Below are 22,912 nucleotides of genomic sequence, written 5' to 3'. Positions count from 1 at the left end.
AAACTTTTTAATATGAAAAAATAAAGCAAGTTTGAATTGCTAAATGTATTACGACTTACTGTCCCCCAACATAACTACTTTAAAAAATTCTATTTTTAACACTTCTTTAGTGCTATGATAGAAGCAAAAATGATGGTAAATTTTTTGGTTCATATAAATGAAAGTTGTCCTCTGCTGTTCATTCTTACCTACCTCACAGAAGTGCCTCACAGATACCTCTGCCCTTTCCCCGCCATTCTGTGTTCACATAGACACCACAGTGTAGTCTAGGGCCCAAGGCAAGCTGAACAGGCCTAGCCCATTGGGGTTTGTTGGGAGTCTAAGGGATCAGTAAATACCACCCTTGTCCTGCTTGAGAGCCACATGGAGAGGATTAACTGGTGAGAGATAGAACTGAGCCTGATGAGGCCTGTAGGTGAGCAGCAGCCCAGAGGAGGAGGTTTAAGGCGGGTGTATCCCAAAGAGAAAGGCCTTGAGGAGATGAACATGCCTGATCCTCTCCTCGGACGCCCCCTAGCACTCCAAGGTAGGTCACTGCCTCTCCCCTGTGCAGGGGCAGGTGGGGGCATGGAGGCCTAGTTAGTTGTACGACAGTGAGGCCACAGGGATGCAGGTGTGTGTGCACAAGAATCGGCCCCTCCCCTTGGTGTAGTTGTAAAATCCACAGACCACCACTCAGCAAAATCCTGGAAAGGCATTCGTTGGCTGTCACCCCTGAAAAAGGGACTAGACCTGATGTTCTTCATTCTATCCTTTGGGGGGAATTTAGTTTGGTGTAAGCTTGTGCTACATTTGTAATCATTTAGTGAAGCTTAGAGCAACATGCCTTTACTTTTCTCTTAATGCTTGTTAAAATGCTTTATTTTAAAGCTGGAGATGAAATAGTGGACCTCACCTGTGAATCGTTAGAGCCTGTGGTTGTTGACCTGACTCACAATGACTCTGTTGTGGTAAGTTTTGGAGCGAGTGGTTGAAATTTCCTGGCTGTTGGCCTTTGGCCAACACCAACTTCTGAAGACCTTGGTCACAAGTTATGGTTTATACTGAAGAAACCAGAGTGACTAGAGCCCAAGATAGAAAGTGTTTCTGGAAAATCATTTGTTGTGGCTTTGTTGCCTGTGGACCATAAATCTGTGTGACCCTGGTTTGGCCCCAGCTGTCAGGGAAGCCGTGTGGGGAGAACCCCAAGAGCCTCCCTCTGTAGTCCCCTGTTCTATACTGTGTACCACCTGTGTGACCTTGGGCAAGTTACTTAGCCTCATTTACTCTGAATGGGGACATGCCTTCCATGCCAGTAGGGCATCGTGAGGCTTAAACATCATCCTGTATTTGAGTGCCTAGCACCTAGGGTGGTGCCCAGTAAATGTGTTACATCCTCACAGCTGCTGGGGGTGGGGGAGGATACGTACTTGGCACTGCCGCTGGGAAGTCTGGAGGCACAGCTGCCTCAGAGGATGCAGGCACCCTGCATCACTGCTGGGAGGCTTGGTTGTGTTGTGATTCTAGGGAGGATAGGGCTTGGGAAGCTGCTGGTGCCCCCTTCCTGTGGCACCAGCTTTGGACCCTGGCAAAGAGCACACTTGCCCTGGGTGGCCCTCAAGGAAGGAGACCTGGTCTGGGTGGAGGACATGTAGAGGAGTGGTTCCCTCAGACCCGCTATACAACGTGGGAGGCACGCCTGTGTGTGGGTCCTGGTGTCTGCTCAGCCCACAGACCTGTACCTGAAAGCTACATCTGTCTCTCAAGGGTGCCTCTTTAGCAATTTCTGATCTGATGTGCAGTTTGTGGAGTGGAGTGAGTGGGAGGTAGGTGCTGCCGAGGATGAAGCTGGTAGAAGCTGAGTCTCCTCTGGCCGTGGAGCCCACTATTCTGGCCATATTCTGATTGTGCTTACAATCTCAGAATAGGGTTGTGCTGAGAAGCTTCAAACTTTTTATCTATCTATCTATCTATCTATCTATTTATTTATTTTATTTTTTTTTTTTAATTTTTATTTATTTATGATAGTCACAGAGAGAGAGAGAGAGAGAGAGAGGCAGAGACATAGGCGGAGGGAGAAGCAGGCTCCATGCACCGGGAGCCTGATGTGGGATTCGATCCCGGGTCTCCAGGATCGCGCCCTGGGCCAAAGGCAGGCGCCAAACCACTGCGCCACCCAGGGATCCCGTATCTATCTATTTATTCACGAGAGAGACACAGAGAGAGGCAGAGACAGGCAGAGGGAGAAGCAGGCTCTGTGCAGGGAACCCGATGTGGGACTTGATCTCAGAAACACAGGATCACACTCTGAGCTGTAGGCAGATGCTCAACCCCTGAGCCACCCAGGCATCCCTTCAATCTTCTTTAAAAGAAAAGAAGGTTTCAATAAAAATTGTTCACTCAAAAAGAAAAAAAAAGGGCGATGATGGGGAACTGTCTTGACAGATTTTAGGTTTAGACTTGGGTCTTGATTGAAAACCGCCAGGGTGACCTGTGGTGTGTCTGTATAAACACGCATACAGGCACACATACACATAAATATACCCCATCTCAAAGGAAAGGCAGCTAATGCTCGTATTTGCCCGTATTTTCTCTGATGCTCAGTCCCCACTTGCAGCTCTGGGAGGATTCTGCTTCTAAGACCTTCCAGCCCTCGGGCAGACCAGGTGGCCCAGTGGTTTAGTGCCGCCTTTGGCCCAGGGTGTGATCCTGGGGACCCAGGATCGAGTCCCATGTCGGGCTCCCTGCATGGAACCTGCTTCTCCCTCTGCCTGTGTCTCTGCCTCTCTCTCTCTCAAATAAATAAAATCTTTAAAAAAAAAAAAAAAAAAAAAGACCTTCCAGCCCTCGAGGAGGCAGTGATTGACTTCTGTTGTGTGACACGCCATCTAAAGTTGCTTTCATGCCTTGGATGATTTATTATTATTATTGTTATTATTATTATTAATTAGACTGCCCTTCCTGCTGGGCTTCTTCCTGACCTTTCTTACCTTGTGTTTCCCTGGGCATGGAGAGCCATCAGGAGATGTAGAAGGACTGTTAGGGTTGGGGGAGCTGTCCTGGGAGTGGATGGCTGGCCAGAAGCCGGCGATGGGGAAAGCAGGGACCAGTCTGGGAAGTAGGGGTCTTGGCTTTCTGGTCCCAGGTGTACTGGTCATTTTAATCATAGAAGTTATTAGCTTACCGTGGTCTCAGGTTCCCAGCTATAAAATAATTGCTTTGGACTTTATAGCACCCCTGATTCTACTCATTCTCTACTTTTTGTTGTTTATTTTAATAAATTCAAATGCCAGTTTTTAAATTTATAGTGAGAAATACATGTGAGGCTGAAGTTCTCATTCTCACTCTAAGCATATCTACTTGGAAAAAATTGTAGTACTGACTCAGGGCAAGGAGTATCCATTAGGTGAATATTAAGTTCAGGGTGACCCCAGGCCTTGCCTGCAGCAGTGTGTGTATGGATAAATGTTATCTGTTCCCAAATTGCGGTTATTTTTACCAGTTCAACCAGAATCTGTGGGAACAGGCCATGTGTGCCTCTTCAGCCCTGCTTGGGAGTAGCCAGCTCTGTATCTTGAAGATTGGACTCTATATATCCTGATCCAGGCTTGGCTTCACAACTTTAGTGAGGGAACTTCACAGAGACTGTGTCCTTCCCACTCTCTAAAGACTCCAGAGCCCCCAGTGAATTAGTAGAACTAAAAAATGCCATAGGATTAAGACTTCATACATCTTTGCTTAGGCATTTTCTCTCCAAATTAACTTTTATTTTGGGCATTGTGGACCCAAAAAAAGGCCATCACTGCTGGATCCCTGGACATGTGTATCTTTGACTTTTACTAGATTGATGGCAAACTGTTCTAACAGTATTGTGCTCACTCACATGCTTTCCACTGTTTTCGGTGTACTCTCTTCCACGTGCTCCCTCCCACTTTACTCCTGGCAGTCTGGTGGTGGTTGGTAGCTTGTTTTCATCTTCCATGAAGTGCCTGTTAAAATCTTTTATATATATATATATTTTTTTTTTTTTTCACACACATATTGTACGTAGAATTTTTACGTTAGCCAAAGAAATTGATCTAGAACAGAGCAACCCCTTGTCTTCTCCATTTGGTTGTCTGGCTTACAGGTTTTGTTTTGTTCTGTTTTTCTAGACATTTTTAAAGTAGGCTCTGTACCCATCATGGGCCTTGAACTCAGAACTTTTTGACATCAAAACCTGCGTGCTCTACTGACTGAGCCAGCCAGGTGCCCCTTTCTGCCTTGTTTTTGTCTTGTTTTAGGAATTCTTTATCAGTGATAAGTAGGATACCACTAGTTAGGTTTTGTGTCTTCCTCTGAGGGGGTCTGCTCTTTTCAATTTATGTACAGAAGTTAATTTTAATACAGTTGAATTTATTATTTTGGATATAAAAGTCTGTTCCTATATCCTGAGTTTTACTATCTTGCCTTCCACAAGTGGCTAATCTACATGAATTGCCTTTTGTGTTTGGTTTGAGGTGGGGTCCTTTTTTTTTTTTTTTTTAAAGATTTTGTTTATTTATTTGACAGAGGGAGAGCTTATGAGCACAAGCAGAGGGAGAAACAGGCTTCCCACCGAGTAGGGAGCCCAAGGCAGGGCTTGCTCCCAGGACCCTGAGATCATGACCTGAGCCAAGAGCAGATGCTCAACTGACTGAGCCACCCAGGTGCCCCATGAGGTGGGGTCTTCAGCTCTTTTTAGTAAAGTCTTACAGTGTTCCTTATGATGGTTTTGCAAGTCTTTTGTTAGAAGATTTATTCATTGAGACATCTTGGTGGTTCAGTCAGTTGAACGTCTGCTTTTGGCTCCATGATCCCAGGGTCCTGGGATCAAGCCCCACATCAGGCTCCCTGCTCAGTGGGGAGTCTCCTTCTCCCCCTCCCTCTGTACTTGTGCATGTACTCTCTCACTCTCAAGTAAATAAATCTTAAAAAAAAAAAAAAAAGATTTATTCCTAGATACATAGTATTTTAGGCAGCTATGAAAAATGGAATTATTATAAAGTTTGTATTTTTTTTAATTATTTACCAGTATAAAGAAACACAATTAATTTTATCTCTATTTTTCAATCCAGCAATTCTTAATCTGTAAATCTTCTGGATTTCTGTACACAATAAATTTTAGTTCTCTCTTAATTTCCTTTTTCTTTCCCCCTTAACACACTGGCTAAATGGCTAAAGAAAATTCAGCACTGGCTGAATAAAAGTAGCGTCAGTCCTGGACATTTTTGTCTCATCACAAATCTGAAGGACTCCTTTCAGACTTTGACCATTAAATAAGCTCTCTCTGGTAGGTTTTATTGCTTTGTTGTTTATGCCCTTCATTCAGTGCCCTTCATTCAGATTGGAGAAGTTCCCCTTTATTTCCTGTTGGTCTACAAGTTTCTTCAAGAATTAATGTTGAATTTGGGATGCTTGGGTGGCTCAGTCATTTGAGCATCCAACTCTTGATTTCAGCTCAGGTCATGATCTCAGGGTTGTGGGATCCAGCATTTGGACTTTGTGCTTAGCAGGGAGTATGCTTGAGCTTCACTTCTCCCTCTACCCCTCTCCCCTGTGCTTATGTACATGTGCGTGTGCTCACTGTCTCTCAAATAAATAAGATAAAATGTGCTTCCTCTTTTAAAAAAAATCAATGTTGGGATGCCTGGGTGGCTCAGCGGTTAAGTGTCTGCCTTTGGCTCAGGGCGTGAACCTGAAGTCCGGGGATCAAGTCCCACATCAGGCTCCCTGCATGGAGCTTGCCTCTCCCTCTGCCTGTGTCTCTGCCTCTCTCATGAATAAATAAATCTTTAAAAAAGAAAATAAAATAAAATATAGTAAAAAAAATCAATGTTGAATTTTATTATTTTTTTAAAAATTTATTAATTTGAGAGAGAGCACAAGCAGAGGGAGAGAGAGAAGCAGACTCCCCACTTAACAAGGAGCCTGTTGCTGGACTCCATTCACTGACTGAGCCACCCAGGTGCTCCTCAGTGTTGAATTTTAACACTTGCACAAAAGACAGATTTTCCCCTTTCATACATTGAAGTGGAAAATTACATCGGTTTTTAGTGTTAAACTAATAAAACATTGTGATCTTTTTATATATTTCCAGTTTCTGTTTGCTACAGTTTTTTTTACTGTTCTATATATATATATATACGACTTTTATATCTATTTTATCAGTATGATGATTTGTAATTTTTATCTGGTACACATTCCTTATGAGGTTTTTGATACAAAAGTGAGTCGGGCACCCTTTATTTGTCCTCCAGAAGATTTGTAATCTTGGAGTTAACTTCTTCCTTTGCAAGTTGGTAGAAATCCACAGTGAAGGTACCTAGCCTCAGGTTTTTTTAGAGTTTGTTGATCTTGTCTAAAATATTCAGCTTTATTGGTGTAAATGTTTGTGATGTCTTTTTTTTTTTTTTTAAGATTTTATTTATTTATTCAAGAAGAGACAGAGGCAGAGACACAGGCAGAGGGGGAAGCAGGCTCCCTGCAGGGAGCCGGACCTGGGACTCGATCCCGGGTCCCCAGGGTCACGCCCTGGGCCAAAGGCGGCCCTAAACCGCTGAACCACCCAGGGATCTCCCTGTGATGTCTTAATGTATACACTATGGAATCTGTAGTGATGTCTCTTTTTTCATTTCTGATGTTGGTTGTTTGTGTTTTCTCTTTAGCATAACCAGAAGTTTATTAGATTTTTCAGAGAACCAAGTTTTAGGTTTGTGGATCTTTGTCCTGTAAGTTTGTTTTCATTTAGGATTGCTGTTTTTTTTTTCTTTGAGTTTATTTTGCTATCTTTCTAACTTACTAATTTTCATCATTTTTTTTCCAGTAAATGTCATATATTTTTAAGCTATATCCTACAGGTTTTGTTATAAGTATTTTATGTTCAATTCCACATATTTATCAAATTTGTATTTTTTAACTTCCAAACATGTGGGGTTTTATTTCCTTTTTGTTGTTACTGATTCTTTTAATTATTGCTTTATTAGTCAGAAAATATAGGCTATGTGTTCTTTGATAGTTCCTGAGACTTTCTTTGAGCCTGGACTGCAAGAGGTGGCTGGCTTTGACTGAATGACTTGCCCCCACAGGTCCTGCCTGAGCTTTGGTTTCTCCTTAAGGCTTTCACAAGTAGACTTCAGTTTTTTAAGAATCTTCTGTGCTTTTTTCCCTCTGGATTATCATATTCCCTTCAGTTTGAGCACATATTTTTTTAGATACCTTTTTATTTAAAATGAGAGAGACACATGAGAGACACGGAGAGAGAGGCAGAGACTAGGCAGAGGGAGAAGCAGGCTCCTCACAGGGAGCTTGATGGCTGGGAGTTGATCCTAGGACGCTGTGGGATCATGACCTTAGCCAAAGGCAGATGCTCAACCTCTGAGCCACCCAGGTGCCCTCAGGCCACTTTTTAAAAAACATTTTGAGAGAGCACGTGTGTTCGCAGGAGCTGGGGACAGAGGAAGAGGGAGACGCAGACTTGTAGCTAAGTAGGGAGCCTGACACTGGGCTTAGTCTGGTGTGGGGCTCTATCCTGGGACTCCAGGATCCTGGGATCATAACCTGAACCGAAGGCAGCTGCTTAATCCATTGAACCAGCAGGTGCCCTTTACATGAGCATTTGCACCCTGTCAGCCTCTACTCTGGCTATAGGGGGTGGCGTGTTGATAGAAAAGATGTGCTCCTTATCTTTAAGAAATTGAGTCTTTAAGAGGGGAAGATACTGAAAATGGTATTTGCTTAGATTGCTTTCCCTCATTGAATTTCAAAAGTGTTGTTGTTTTTTATCTTTTTGTTTTTTTTTTTTTTTTAATATTTTATTTATTCATGAGAGACAGACGGGGGGGGGGGGGGGGGGGCAGAGACACAGGCAGAGGGAGAAGCAGGCTCCATGCAGGGAGCCTGACGTGGGACTCCAGGATCAGACCCTGGGCTGAAGGTGGTGCTAAACCGCTGAGCCACCTGGGCTGCCCAGTGTTGTTTTTAAAGAGTGTTTTGTTTTTTTTAAAGTCAGGTCGGGGGCAGCCCCAGTGGCGCAGCGGTTTAGCGCCGCCTGCAGCCCAGGGCATGATCCTGGAGACCCTGGATCGAGCCCCACATCAGGCTCTCTGTATGATGCCTGCTTCTCCCTCTGCCTGTGTCTCTGCCTCTCTCTCTGTCTCTATGAATAAATAAATAAAATCTTAAAAAAAAAAATAAAGTCAGGTCGGTTTCCCTGGAATCTATTTTTGGTCTGTTTTCATAATGTACCAGTGAGTCATGTGATTTGTGTTACATTCCGTATCTGCCTATTTTTTTTTTATTCTGGGGTCATCCCTGCCTGCAGCAGGTTTTCTTAGCTGAAGCTCCCTTGCAGCAAGGACAGAGGCTTCTCTGTCTCCATGGGAATAGTCTAGGGCCTGAGGGGCACCCAGTGCCGGCTAGAATGACTATGAATGAACATAAACGTGTGTGAAGAAAGAAGGGCTTGGTCACCACATCCAGGAATTTGGGGAAAGAGTTGTACATGCAATCAGATAGGAACTACTTGCTTTGACTGGAACGTTAATGTGAGAACCGGTTTTCCTGGTACTCCTGGCCTGGCAACAATAACAGGAATGTATACTTGCATGCTGTGTGCAACCACTGGACCTAGAGAGGAGCCAGTAGGTGGAGGTTGATGTTTTTCCAGTGCAGCAACCTGTGAAGCCAAGTGAGGAGGCTGTCTAAATCAAGTGGCTTGCAGAGCTTTTGGCTGGCTGAGCATTTAGGAATGTGAGGGGCCTGCTTGCATACAGAGGACCTCAGGGACTTCTGCTTGGTTTGTCTTATTATTTCACTCAGCATATTGGTTGCAGCCCCAGGAGGTACCTAGAATGCCAGGGGTTTTGTGTCCTGGTGGTAGAGGGGCTTGTCCTCCCTCACTGACCAGGAGCCTGTGACATGGATGTCAGCACTTGCAGGAATTCTGAGGCTGTGTTTCAGGAGCCCAGAGGGCCTTCAGGTGAGCGGCCCGGAGTCAGTGTGCCCTGGTGTGAAAGCAAGTGACACCAGGTGTCTTCTGTGGGTTGTCCTTTCTCCATACCTGTCATATGTGTCAGTGCTCTGATCTGTGGTTTATTCCATACTCAAAAACCAGACCTAAAGGGGAAGTGGGATGTGCAGGTCTGATCTCAAGCCCCTTGTTGCAGTACTGACTCAGCTATTCAGACCAGGGGTTTGGGGTGTTGGTATTTTGTTTCTTTTAAAGGCCTCTCTTCCAGAGGAGAATCCTCAGAGCTTCCTGCCCATCCCCTACCCCCCATCCCACCCCCATCTCTTGTTCCGGGTAAGCACTATCCTACCTGCAGGGCCCCAGGCATGAGGAAGGGCCATTCCAGAGTGCCTGCAGATGCCTACAGAGGTTCTGGAATTTGATGTGGTTCAGCTGTTGGCTGGAGGGACCACTGGTTGCAGTGTCGCCTGTCGCTCAGCCAGGATGTGGGCACAGAGGTGCCAAGGGTAGGGAGCTAGGAGGCCAGGCTGTGGCTCCATTGTTTTCTACACTTAGGATGAGGACCTTCCTCCCTGAGCTTTTCTGTTAAAAGACGGAGACAGCGTCCTCAGCAGTGAGGATAGCTCTCTGGCCACTACACTTACCCAGTAATTATGTGAGGCTCCATCCTGAGCCTTGGGGAGGAGGCAGCGTCCATACCTCCCTGGGGGTTCAGGTCTGGCCCGATCCTGGCACTTCCTGGAAGCGAACTGGATCTGACTCACGAGAGCCCCTGGAGACCCGGTTCCCACACACTGCTTGCTGGGCAGCCAGCAGCGTTGTGTTCCCTTCCACGTGTGTCCACACCTCATTAAATGGCCCGTCCTGACCAAAGGAGGTGAGGCAGTGTTGGAGTGCCAGAAGGCTGGAGTCATCCCTGCCTACAGCAGGTTTTCCTTCTGTTCTTGGCTAAATTCAGAGCTCTCCTTTTATAGACCTCATAAGGACTGCACCTCTTGTCAGCCCAAGCTTTTTTTCCAGTTAAGAATCCCAGTGATGAGATTGCTGTCCCCTCAATTTCATAGTTGCACACTCCATCCAGCCTCTTCTAGGGGGTGGGGGGAGTGCCTTTAGTAGCTCTGCCTGTGGGTCGTGTTCTCATCTGCAAAATGAAGACCTTTATGCTTAATTAGACCTTCTTTCCTGGGATGGCTGTTTGTATCTTTCAGGGTTCAGGTTGGAAAACTGAATCCACTGTGATGGTTCTAAAGCACGTGGATTTTAATACATAGGAAGAGCTACTGCTTGGTCTTGAAAAGGTTGGAGGAGCAAGTCTCTAGGAATAACGCAAGTCTCTAGGAATAACTCCAGACATCTCAGCCTTGATCCATCCTAGAAGCTGTTCCTTCTGGCCTAAGCAGAAGGGCTGGAGCAGGAGGCCAGGGATTTTGATTTCTCTGGGTCCCAGGAAATGCTGTAACAGCCCCTTGCCAAGGAGGGGGGCCTGGGCTTCATACACCACCACCTCTGCCATGACAGTCTCTCATACTGCCCACCACGTCTGCCACCACACAGTTCCAGCAACTGGGTTGGCCTCTGAATGTGTTTCCCTGGGTAGGGGGAGCTTACTTCGTATTCACAGTCCCTGCCACAAGGGAGTTGGGCTGGAGAGAGCTTCCAGTTTCTCCAAGGGCCTTTCAACAGCCATCAGAAGGGCTTTCCTGAGGTGGTTGATGGCCTGTGGCAAGCAAGAGGGAAAAGGTGTGCTTCTGGTGATGCTGTAGAGACAGGTATAGGAATTCAGGGGGATGAAGAGATGTGGTGTGAAACCATTGTAGCAAAAATAATCCTAGTGTAGGTTATGAGTGAACAGATGATGGCCTTGTCGAGTGCTCAGTAGCTTTTTTGTCAGCCTGGAGAACATGGAATCAAATTGATCTTGGTCCTTGGTGTGCCACTCATTGGTCCCTGCATGTCCCACTTCAATTACTTGATTATTCCCTATCATAAGCACTGCAGACCCTCCTCCCAGGAAGGCTCCACCTTTGGCAGTAGCCTATCTGGAACATAAGATTCCTGTCACTTGTGCACCCAGACATGGAGAGCCTGTGGAGCTAGTAAGCTAGTCCCTAGTGCCCCAAGATGTTTGTTATCTTGTGTAGTCCTCGCAACAGTAGGGGGAGCTGTGGGCACTGGTGCCTCTGTGCTCCAGAAGAGGAAGCTGACACCCCCCAGTGGGTAAGTAACTTCCCCAGGTCACCAGGCCAGCAGCTCCCAGACTCACCCGGCACCTGGTGGGCACGTGGGATGGGCCTGACTGGAGAGGTGTACAGATCTCCCATCGGTGCTGGACAGGGCAGCATGTATCCCATTCTATGGGAGGGCTTAACTGGTACCCTGAGGATTTTGCATTTGAAATTTAAAAATGCTTCAATTTTATAATTTAAGATAAGTTTTTAAAAATACAGAGAATTTTTTATGTCATACTGATTGTGTCTTTCTCTTTTGTTTTCTTCCTTTTTTTAAAAGATTGTTGACGGTGAGTGGTTTCTTCTCTCTTTCATTGGGTTTGGATACAGAAGTGATGTGGGTGAGGGGTACAATGCTGAAGTTCTTGGCAGGCCTGTGGGGACAAGAATGCTGGGCAGGACACCCCTGCAATTAGTGCTCTGTGCTTGCTGGGGAGACAGTACCCCTAGTGCTGAGCTCGTTGGATTTTGGAGAAAGCTAACCACCTTAGAGACTTTAGATGGCCCCACAGCTCTGACACCTGCTCATGGCAGGGATGGGGCTTCTGGGAAGACAGGACAGTGGTCTCTCGGGTCTGGGACTGGCATTTCCCTGGCGGGAAGGGGTTAGGGAGGTGACAGGGCTAGGAACTCTGTCCTGAGCATGGATTCACACCTTAGAGAGGAGGCGGCCACGGAGGAACGCGAGGCGGCCACGCCAGGACCATGCTGACAGCTGTGTGGTGAGCAGTGATGATGAGGAGCTGTCCAGGGACAGAGACGTGTACGTGACCACCCACACTCCCAGAAACACAAGGGAGGAGGCAGCCACAGGACTCAGGTACCAGCACTCCCATTGCCTTGCTGCCTCACCAGATGCCTCTGGCCCCATGGGACCACTTGCATCCTGGAGTGGGGATCCTCACCCCCACCCCCACCATTTCTCAAGGGTGTAGGGTATTGGAAATACGGGACCTTTCCCAAGTTCTGTGCACCCGTGGCTCAAGAAGGTCTTGTGCAGGTGCCCAGCAACCGGGTGCAGGTGGGTCTGGATTCAGAGCTAGTTCAGCCATTCCCAGTGAGACAAGTCTATGTCTGGCACTGTCAGGGTGGATGGGACTTGCCCTGGGCTGTTCACATACGGCACCACCTGCTGTGAAGAACAGATCCACTGGCTCTCTGTGATCTGCAGCAAGAATGCTTGGAGGTGCTAGGCACAGCTCCTGCCCCAGACAGGGAGGCAGGGGTGACAGGGCACCTCTGGTTGTGTGTACTTTTCATTCCCCTCTTGCCTCCTTCCTGTACCCCATTGGGGCCATTGGCCTTTCTGTAAATGCCTAGTGCCTCTGCTAAGGTATGGGCTGCTTATATGAAGCCATTTACAGTAATTGAATGTTTGAGTTTGCCAAGGAACTGACATGAAGCACTATGATTTTAGGCCCTCTGGTACTGTCAGTTGTCCAATCTGCATGGACGGGTACTCTGAGGTAAGCAAACTTCCTTGCTCCTGGTTTCCACGTGGCTTCTGTGAAAGAATTAGATGAGAGAGAGGGTCTTCTCCTTTGGTGGGATTTGCTGCCTCTGCTCTGGCCTGTCACACATCTCTGTGTATGAGGGGAGAATGTGCCAGCTTCTTCTTGGGCCCTGCAGCCTCCAGCTCTGGCCCTCGTGTTCCCCACCCCTGTGCTTACTATGGCTCCTGAGCCGTCCAACGCTGCCCCTGTGGGTTCAGGCATCCAGGGTCCCTCCAACACTCTTGGGCCATGGCTGCCAGGAGAGTGGCTCCTGCCTCTGCTCTCAGCTTCAGAGGCCCTGCTCATGCTTGCCTGACACCGCAGAGCAGGTGGGTATATTCAGTTCTCTGGACCTGCCTAGCCCTTCCTCCTCTCAGCTCAGCAGAAGTAGGGTTCTCTGGGGACTGTTGCTGCTCTGGGACCAGGGCACACACAAAAGCTGTTTCTTTTTTTTTTATGTTTTCTAGATTGTACAGAATGGACGACTCATTGTTTCTACAGAATGTGGCCACGTCTTTTGTAGCCAATGCCTCCGCGATGCCCTTAAGAATGCTAATACTTGCCCGACTTGCAGGAAAAAGATCAACCACAAACGATACCACCCCATTTATATATGAAGTATGGAGAGCTGCTTGGGAGAGGTGGATGGACAGACAGCCTGTTGGGTTCTCCACACGGCCTTTCGTGGGTTCTCTGCCTCAATACCCCGAGCTCGAAAAGACTATTTCAAAAAACCAACATCTGATATGTAAACTGCTCTTTTGTTTCCAAACCCCACTTAGACCCTTTCGTTGCCTCCAGTTTACTGCTGTGGAGCTGGAGCCAGGGCCCACCCAGGCCAGGATCTACATCTCTACTACTCTGGGCGGTCTGCTTCCAGGGTAGGAGAGAGGGAGTTAGACACATTGGAACCAAGAATCATGATTCCAGCCTCTTTCTGGAACATGCATGTTTGCAAGAAATTCTCCCCATCTGGAAAGTTTGTCCCAGCTTCCTTGTGGCAGTATCGCCAGGGGCTGGTCCTGGTCAGAGAGCAGGCAGGTCTGCCCAGCTCTCCTGGGCAAGCGCCATGGTGACCAAGCCCAACAAGGTCCATCCGGCCTGAGGATCCCGGCTGTGAGCATGGCCCTGGAAAGACCCACCACTGGACTCTTCCCTTGAGTCAGAGGTTACTCGTGATCCCACCTGTACCCTAGCATCAATGTGCAGGGGGGTTCTGCAGGTCAGGAGAATCTCTACAGGGCAATTCCCAGTTTCCTAAGAACGAAATGTGCAATAAAGCCTGTTCTTTGTCTACTTCTCAGCAGCCCAGGAGATGTAGCACTGGAAGTGTTTCCTCAGAGTCCTCGTGGTGCCTGTGGAGCAGTGCCTGTCCCACCCAGTCCTACCTGCCACCCGTTCTCAGGAACTTAACCCGTGTCCCAGAGCTTTTCACCTGGCACAGGCCATGCTAGGTACTTTGGGCAGACATGTGGTCAGGTATCCTCTCTGTTTTCTGATAAGATCTATCCTGTGTTTGCCACATGCCCTCTGGTCCTCAGTTCCCACTGCCTAATGTCTACTCAAGCATAAATACTGGGAGGTGGTGGCAGTACTTGTGGCCTTACCAGCCACCCATGTCCATGCTGTTGTCCAAGTCATGGCTGCCCAGAGAATTTGGCCCACCTGATGTTAGCTGGGCTCTGCCTTCAGCTTTAACCCCCACCCCCACACCAACTGACATTCATTTTAGAAGCTGCTCTTCTGGCCTTCAATAGGCTTTGATCCTTTGGGCTTTTGACTGCTCCATAGGTTTGGTTGGCAAAGTACGGTGGCCTCTTCTCCCCAGGGCAGCCAGATAACATGCTCTGCTTGGTCCTGGAGGAGGCAGCGGGGTGGCCTGAGCTGCCCCTCACAGCACAGGGCCTGGGGCAGCTAGTGGGAGCGAGGCCTTGCCGTGTCAACCTGCCTCTGCCTCTGCACCCTCCTTCTTCAGAGGGTTTTAAGCCAAACCAACAGCCTCTTCATGTGAAACATCTTCAAGGTGGGAACAGGGCCTCCTCTGGCTTTGCTAGCAATAACTGACCTTCAGTTTACCCTTCTGAAGGAGCAGGGACTCGGCACAGAATTCACTTTAAACGGGGCTGAAGGAGTGTCCCTCCTGTATGTGAAAAGAAATGTTTTATTCTTCATTCTGACTTTTTAACTTTGGCTCACTTCCAGTTAATTTGGATGAAAGTAATTTTCTACTTGGAGTCAAGGAGGGCAGGACATCATTTCTCATCGGCACGATGCTAGGTATGTCTGCCCTCTATTTGGACGTCATTGCCATTAAGTTCCTTCTGGGCTTCGTGGAAACTCTTTTGTTAGGTTCCAGCAGTACCCAGACTTCCGAAACCAAGACCGCCATGCAGCCAAAATCTCCTTTAAGTTTTGTGCTTAAGGACAAATGGTTGATCATAAAGGTTGTATTCCTTCATACTAAATTAAATTGGGGAAAAAATGTTTAGTTTCTACTATCCAGAAACTGCAAAATAGGAAAAGATTGATAAAAAAATCATTTTCCTTTCTTCATTGTACATAGTTCAAATCTTTCTTTGTTACATTTAAACTATATCCATGTACATCAGTCTGTTGGACTCCTGCTAGTGTTACAGATGGAAATAAAACCATTAATTTGAACCAGATTTCTTTTTTGCATTAATTTGCTCTCTGGGATGGATTTTCTTCCCTTTTACTCAAGATGTGTGATTCCTGTCTGACTCCAGTTTAGCATATTTCATCATTGTGTGCAGGAAAGTTGCTTGTCTGGCTGCTGATCCAGAAACTAGCAGGTGAGAGTTCATTCTTGGAGTGGAACCACAAGTCCAGGTCCTGGAGTTCTTAGTCAAGCAGCATCCTCATCTCAGTTGTAAGAACCAAGCCTGGCTGTGGGGCGGACCAGTACCAGCTCAAAGGAGGGGCTCCAACCAGCATGGACTTAGATGGACCAGGAATTTGACAGTGCAGTGCACACCCTGCCCCAACCACTCAGACCCAGTTGCCTTCCACTCTGGAGTGGGGGCCCGGGAGGGCATGGTATGCTACTAGTCAATGCCTTATATGATCAGTGCCAGGAGTGAGCTTGGGATTCCCAGGCAGTTGGTGATGGCTAAGCTTGCTTCTTTCACTTCTCTAGTGGCCCCAGAGGTAAAAAAGGTGAATGTGCTGGCCTCGTTTAGCTGAGAGGCCCTACCTTCAGTTGGAGACAAGTCAGATCAGAGGAAAATGCAGTTAATTTGAACATTCACTGCACATTTGTAATGCCCTGGTATTGCACCTGGTTCTGGCAGGTATTGAGAAACCTTGTATATCGCTGCCCTCTTGGGGTGTACATTCCTTGAGGTAGATTGTCTTCTCTCCCACCCTACCCTCCCCCCCCAGCCTGTAAAAAGTCAAAATGTAAAGGTCAGGTACAGGAGTTCCAGGAGAGTAAGAAGGGACAGTGAGCTGCAGTCCTCAAGGTTTGAAATAGTTCTAGGGAAAGGCAAGGGGACTTACAGTACAATCCTTTATTATTATTTTTTTTCTCCACGTAAGACCTTGCATTTCTTGGATAAATCCACCTTGGTTGTGATGTTTTCTTTCTATATATTAACTTACCTTGTGTTGCTAATATTTGATTTTAAGGTTTTTTGAAATGCATGTTTATGTATAGTTAAAATGACCTATGATTTTTCTCAGACTGTCTTTGCCAGATTTTGGTTTCAAAGTAGTGTGAGTTCCCTACAAAGAGATGAGAGATTTTCTGTATCCTAACTGGTATTCCTTGACTGAAATAGAACTTATAAATAAGATCTCTGAATTGTTGTTTTCACTGAGGAAAGATTTTAAAATACTGATTTGATTTTTTTTCAAATGCTTGAGAATTATGTACATTTTTGTTTTGTTAAGTTGCTGGTTTCTGGGAATTCATACATTTCATCTCCACAAGTTTTTGGCATGAAGTTCTTCATTATCCCTTATGAGCTAATTAATCTCTGTAGCATCTTTTTTATCATTAATATTTATGCCTTCCCTTTTTAATTAGAGATTTCTCGGGTGCCTGGGTGGCTCAGTGGTTAAGCATCTGCCTTTGGCTCACTTGATCCCAGGGACCTGGGATCCAGTCCCACATCAGGTTCCCTATAGGGAGCCTGCTTCTCCCTCTGCCAATGTCTCTGCCTCTCTCTGTGTCTCATGAATAAAATCTTAAAAAAAAAAAAGATATTAAAAATTAGATTTCTCAGTTTTATGTTCTGCATGTGTAAATTCCAGTATCTAAATCCTTTGTTGGTGTAATTTTGAAGCCTTATTCTTGCCAGCTTTTTTTTTTTTTTTTTAAGATTAAGGTATTGATTTTTATTGGGATCACTCCTTTGACTATAATTATAATTTAATTCCCCCAAAAATGCAACCTTAATCACTTTTTTTTTTTTTTAAGATTTATTTATTCATTAGAGACACAGAGAGAGAGAGAGACAGAGACAGGCAGAGGGAGAAGCAGGCTCCATGCAGGGAGCTAGTGTTCCATCTGTAACACTAGCAGGAGTCCTAAGTCATATACTCGATCCCAGGACTCCAGGGTCACATGCCCTGGGCCAAAGGCAGGCGGTAAACCACTGAGCCACCCAGGAATCCCCCCATAATTTTGTTTTAACTGTTGTTTGAACTTAAAATAGATCAAAGTCTTCAATATGTATTCGGGTTTGGGTGGCTTCTGTTGTTCAGTATCATATTTGTGGTTCAGTATCATATTTGTGAGATTCATGCTGTGTAGTTTATTCATTTCACTTGTATATAGTATTTCATGAGATGACTATGCTTCAGTTTATCCATTCTTCCAGTCACTTAGGTGCTTTGGCCATTAATGGCCCAGAGTGAACATTTGTTATGTCTTTTGGGGGCAGCTTTGCTCCCATACCTGTTGGGTATATACTTAAATGTGAAATTACTGTGTTACAGGATATGAACATTCAGGAAAACTCACATATAAGTGGATATTAAACAACACACTTTCAAACAACTGGTGGGTCAAAGAAGTCACAAAGGAAATTAGAAAATAACTTGAGAATGAAAATGAAAACAACAGAACTTAAGGGATACTGTGAAAGCAGTGCTCGGGGGATCTTTATAGCTATAAATATATATATTACAGCAGAAGGTCAAATCAATAGCCTAGTTGTATGTCTTAAGGAACAAAGAAAAGCAGAGCAAACTAAACCTAAAGCTAGCAGAAGAAAGGTAATGGTAAAAAATAAGTGAAATGAATGATAGAAAACAAAACCAGAGGGATCCCTGGGTGGCGCAGCGGTTTGGCGCCTGCCTTTGGCCCAGGGCGCGATCCTGGAGACCCGGGATCGAATCCCACGTTGGGCTCCCGGTGCGTGGAGCCTGCTTCTCCCTCTGCCTGTGTCTCTGCCTCTCTCCCTCTCTCTGTGTGACTATCATAAATAAATAAAAATTTAAAAAAAAAAAAAAAAGAAAACAAAACCAGGGACATAGAAGTTGTTTCTTTGAAGAAACATTTCTTCTCAAGAAAATTGAGAAGTGGTTAGCTAGATTGATAAAGCAAAAAGGATTTAAATTACTAAAATCAATGAAAGGACATTACTGAGCTTTATAGAAGTAGGGAGGATTATAAAAGACTAATAAGAACACCTGTATGCCAACAAATGGGATAACCTAGATGAAATGGATAAATTCCTAGAAATAAAACTACCAAAACTGACTCCAAATAGAAAATAACGAGTAAACCTATGAAAAGTGAAATTGAAGTATTTAAAATCCATACAAAGAAAAGCCCATTTACCAGATGGTTTCATGGGTAAATTCTATCAAACATGTAAAGAATACTACTTTTCTCCAATTTCTTCAAAAAAATTCAAGAGAACACTTCCTAAGTCATTCTATGAGGTCAGTATTATCCTGATACCAAAGCCACATAAAGACACTATAGGAAAAGAAAGCTGTAGGGTAATATCTCAAAATAGATGCAAAAGTCTTCAACAGATGGGTAACACACTGACTTTAGCAGCATATTAGAAATGTTACACACCATAACCAAGTGGGTCTTTCCCAAGGAATGCAAGAGTGGCTCAACCTATGGGAATCAAGGCAATTACTACGTTAATAGACTAGGGAAAAAACAAACACATGATCACCTCAACTCATGGCAGAACAAGTGTTTCCCAACACCTTTTCATGATAAAAACACTCAACAAACCAGGAACAGAAAAGCACCTCAATACAATAAAGGCCATAGATGAATAAAAAGCTCACAGTGAAGATGTTCAGTGATAAGACAAAGCTTTTCCTCTAAGATCAGGAACAGGACAAGTGCTTTATTTCATCACTTCTGCCCAACAGTACTGGAAGTCCAAGCTAAAGCAGTCAGGCAAGAAAGAAGGAAAAGATACATGGAGAATGAAGGAGGAAGAGTATCTGTATATGGCACAGCAGTAGAAAACTAAAGACCCCACAATACACGTAAATAACTGTGAGAACTTATAAGTGAATGCAGCAAAGCTGCAGGACACGAATTCATCAGTAAGTGAATACACTGGTCAATTAATCTGTAAAGGAAGTTAGGGTAGCCCAGGTGGCTCAGCGGTTTAGCGCCACCTTCAGCCCAGGACCTGATCCTGGAGACCTAGGATTAAGTCCCATGTCAGGCTCCCTACTTGGAGCCTGCTTCTCCCTCTGCCTGTCTCTCTCTCTCTCTCTCTCCCCCCCCCCCCCCCCGTGTGTCTCATGAATAAATAAATGAAAAAAATGAAAAGGAAGTTAAAGTTCCATTTTTGTAGCATCAAAAGGAATAAAATCCTTACACATAAATTTAACCAATTAGGTATAAAATTTGTACACTGAAACATTGTTGAAAGAAATCACTACAAAACCTTGCTGAAAGAAATGAACTTGAGAAAGACCTCGTATGCTCCTGGGCTGAGAGGCTTACTATTGTTAAGATGGCAAAACTATCCAAAACAATACAACAGTGCAGTCCCTCTCAAACCAATGGCAATTTTGGGACACCTGGGTGGCTCAGCAGTTGAGTGTCTGCCTTTGGCTCAGGGCGTGATCCCAGGATCCAGGATAGAGTCCTGCATTGGGCTTCCTGTGAGAAGCCTGCTTCTCCCTTTGCCTGTGTCTCTGCCTCTTTCTCTCTGTGTCTCTCAAGGAAAAAAAAAATGGCAATTTTTATAGAAATGGAAAAATCCTAAAATTTGTATGGAATTTCAAAGGACTCAGGATAGCTAAAACCATCCTGAAAAAGAGCAAAGTTGGAAGATTTCCCAATTTGAAAACGTAGGAAGGGGATCCCTGGGTGGCGCAGAGGTTTGGCGCCTGCCTTTGGCCCAGGGCGCGATCCTGGAGACCCGGGATCGAATCCCACGTCGGGCTCCCGGTGCATGGAGCCTGTTTCTCCCTCTGCCTATGTCTCTGCCTCTCTCTCTCTGTGTGTGACTATCATAAATAAATGAAAAATTTTAAAAATATTTTAAAAAAATGAAAACGTAGGAAGGTACAGGAATTAAACAGTATGGGGCTCCGCCGGGCCGCCGCCCTCTGCCCACAAGGCTGCCGGCTCGGGACCCCCAGCTCGGACGTGAGTCTCTCCTGGGCTCCGCCCGCGCCGCCTCCCCTCTGCCCGGGCCGGGCTCAGATGTCGCTCTCTGGTCACCTGTGTCTCCTCACCATCGTTGGCCTGATTCTCCCCTCCAGAGGACAGATATTGAAGGAGGCCACATCCATTTCTCCAGCAGATCTAACCAGTGTGAACGTTAATGCCTTGACCCAACCAGTCCCAGACACAGTCCACCGGGAACCCCAGTCCACACCTCGGATGGGCCTGCAGACTGGTGGAACAACATGGGAGCAGATGGAGGGGACCCAGACCCCACAACCCCCGGAAGCGTCCGAGCTTCTAGCAGCAGATTGGGCGATGGCGACGATGACAACGGGCAAGAGCAGCCTGAGAGCAACTCCTCCTGAACCCACCAAAGGCACCACGCTCTCCAAGAGACAGTCTCCAGGCAGAGACATCAGGCGGGACCCCCCCTCGGGCCAACTGGTTCCAGCGAGGACGACCCCTTCTCCTACGACGAGGACACTCTCCGGAAGCGGGCGCTGCTGGTCGCAGCTGTGCTGTTCATCACAGGCATTGCCATCCTCAGGAGTGGCAAATGTAGGCGGTTACCCCAGTTATGTCGGAATTATAACAGGTGAGGCCCTCGGAAGTAGGGCCGGCAACCCCATCGATGGGCACCCCAGGACTGAGTCCTCACCAGCTCACCGTGCCCAGCCTCCTCCCTCCCCTCTCCTACAGAATAGTCAGTAAAGCCCAGCCTGGGAGGGAAGACCTGGATGAGCCAGAGCCGGGGCTGACGGCCCGAGGCCCCTCTGCTCCCCACCCTGCCCACCCTGAGGGCTGCCCGGCTCCCTGGGCACTGCCCCCCAATTACCCATTCTGTTCAGACGAAAAGTAAAGCACTGTGGTCCTTGGGAAAAAAAAAACAGTATGGGGTGCTGGTATAAGGATTAATAAATAGATGAATAAGATTGAGAGTTCAGAAATGAACCCTCACCTCTGTAGTCAAATGGTTGTCAATAAGAGTTTCAGGACCATTCAATGAAGAAAAGTCTCCAACAAATGGTGCTTGGAAAATGGGATATTTACATGCATGAACATGAAGTTGAATCTTTTTATTTTTTATTTATTTATGATAGTCACACAGAGAGAGAGAGAGAGAGGCAGAGACATAGGCAGTGGGAGAAACAGGCTCCATGCACCGGGAGCCCAACGTGGGATTCGATCCCCGGTCTCCAGGATCGCGCCCTGGGCCAAAGGCAGGTGCCAAACCGCTGCGCCACCCAGGGATCCCATGAAGTTGAATCTTTAAACCATATACAAAAATTAATGTAAAATGGATCAAAGATTTAAATTTAAGAGCTAAAATTGTAAAATTCTAAGAAGGGGGTGTGTGGTCAGTGGAGCATGCCACTCTTGATCTCAGGGTCAAGAGTTCAAGCCCCCATTGGGCCTAGGGCTTACTTAAAAAAAAAAATCATAGAAGAAAACATAAAGGCAAGTTAAAAACAACTTGTACAGTGTGTGCACTTGAGGATTCAAGTGGTAAATTCTGTATTATATTTTTCTTGGCTTTGGCAATAGTTTCTTAAATGTAGCACCAAAAATACAACAAAAAGAAAAATACATTTGACTTAATTAAAAACCTATATGCCTCAAAGGATAATAACAGTGAAAAGACAACTCACAGAATGGGAGAGGATTTTTGCCTATCACCTGCTTGGAATATCTGCTAAGATACCAAGAACCAGAATATTTACAGTGCTCCTACAATTCAACAAGAACAAAAAAAATGAGACAACTCAATTTAAAAATTTAAAATGAATATATGTTTAGGGATCCCTGGGTGGCGCAGCGGTTTAGCGCCTGTCTTTGGCCCAGGGCGCGATCCTGGAGACCTGGGATCGAATCCCACATCGGGCTCCCGGTGCATGGAGCCTGCTTCTCCCTCTGCCTGCGTCTCTGCCTCTCTCTCTCTGTGTAACTATCATAAATAAATAAAATTTTAAAAAATGAATATATGTTTAAATGAAAAAAGTATAAATAAGGTTATATCTCTATATAGGTAGAAAATCCTGTGTATATCCAATTTCATGTGTGTGTGAGTGTATAACAACTAGGTCATTCCATTGTCTTCCAGCTTCATTTCTACTGCAGCTAGCTGTCATGTCTGAAGAGAAGTGAATATTTTCTCTGGCTAACATTTTTTCTTTGTCTTTGTTTTCAACAGTTTGATAATGATGTGCTTAGGTGTGGATTTACTTGTATTTATCCTAGTTGGGACTCACAGGGACCCTTGAAATGGGTTAGTGTCTGGCATCAGCTTTGGAGAGCTCTGCTTCTATGGTATTCTATTGCCTTATTCTCTGATTACACATTATTAGACCTTCAACTGTGTGTGATCTATTTCTTCATCTTTTTTTCTGTTTTATCACTTCTTTTTTTTCTAGTTAGGATGTTTTATATTTATCTTCCAGTTCATTGGTCCTCTTGTTGTGTCTAATCTTTTAGTTTTTTCCAGTACTTTTATAGATTTCAATTCCCAGGTGAAATTCTCCATTATTTCATGTGTTTTGCACCTTTTTCTCTGTTTTCTTGAGCATGTTAATTACAGTTTGCCTACTAACTCCAGTAT

The 22,912-nt window shown here is 45.7% G+C and overlaps 1 protein-coding gene and 1 pseudogene across 1 annotated transcript in view; both read left to right on the top strand.

Moving 5' to 3' along the window:
• The window catches only part of RNF4 (ring finger protein 4), a 36,841-nt gene extending 21,491 nt beyond the window's left edge, over positions 1–15,350 (top strand). The window contains exons 4-8 of the mRNA XM_025998995.2: positions 871–950; positions 11,477–11,486; positions 11,857–12,016; positions 12,614–12,662; positions 13,157–15,350. Coding sequence (XP_025854780.1) covers positions 871–950; positions 11,477–11,486; positions 11,857–12,016; positions 12,614–12,662; positions 13,157–13,306 — 449 coding nt within the window. The 3' untranslated portion in view covers positions 13,307–15,350. The remainder of the gene's footprint in view (positions 1–870; positions 951–11,476; positions 11,487–11,856; positions 12,017–12,613; positions 12,663–13,156) is intronic.
• A 4,868-nt stretch (positions 15,351–20,218) lies between these two features.
• LOC112923298 (FXYD domain-containing ion transport regulator 5-like) lies at positions 20,219–21,397 on the top strand (annotated as a pseudogene).
• Positions 21,398–22,912: the final 1,515 nt, after the last annotated feature.

The sequence above is a fragment of the Vulpes vulpes genome, chromosome 14, assembly GCF_048418805.1.
Source record: "Vulpes vulpes isolate BD-2025 chromosome 14, VulVul3, whole genome shotgun sequence".
Classification (NCBI taxonomy): Eukaryota; Metazoa; Chordata; class Mammalia; order Carnivora; family Canidae; genus Vulpes; species Vulpes vulpes.
Note: the sequence above shows the minus strand (reverse complement) of the source record. Positions and strands in the feature narration are given on the sequence as shown.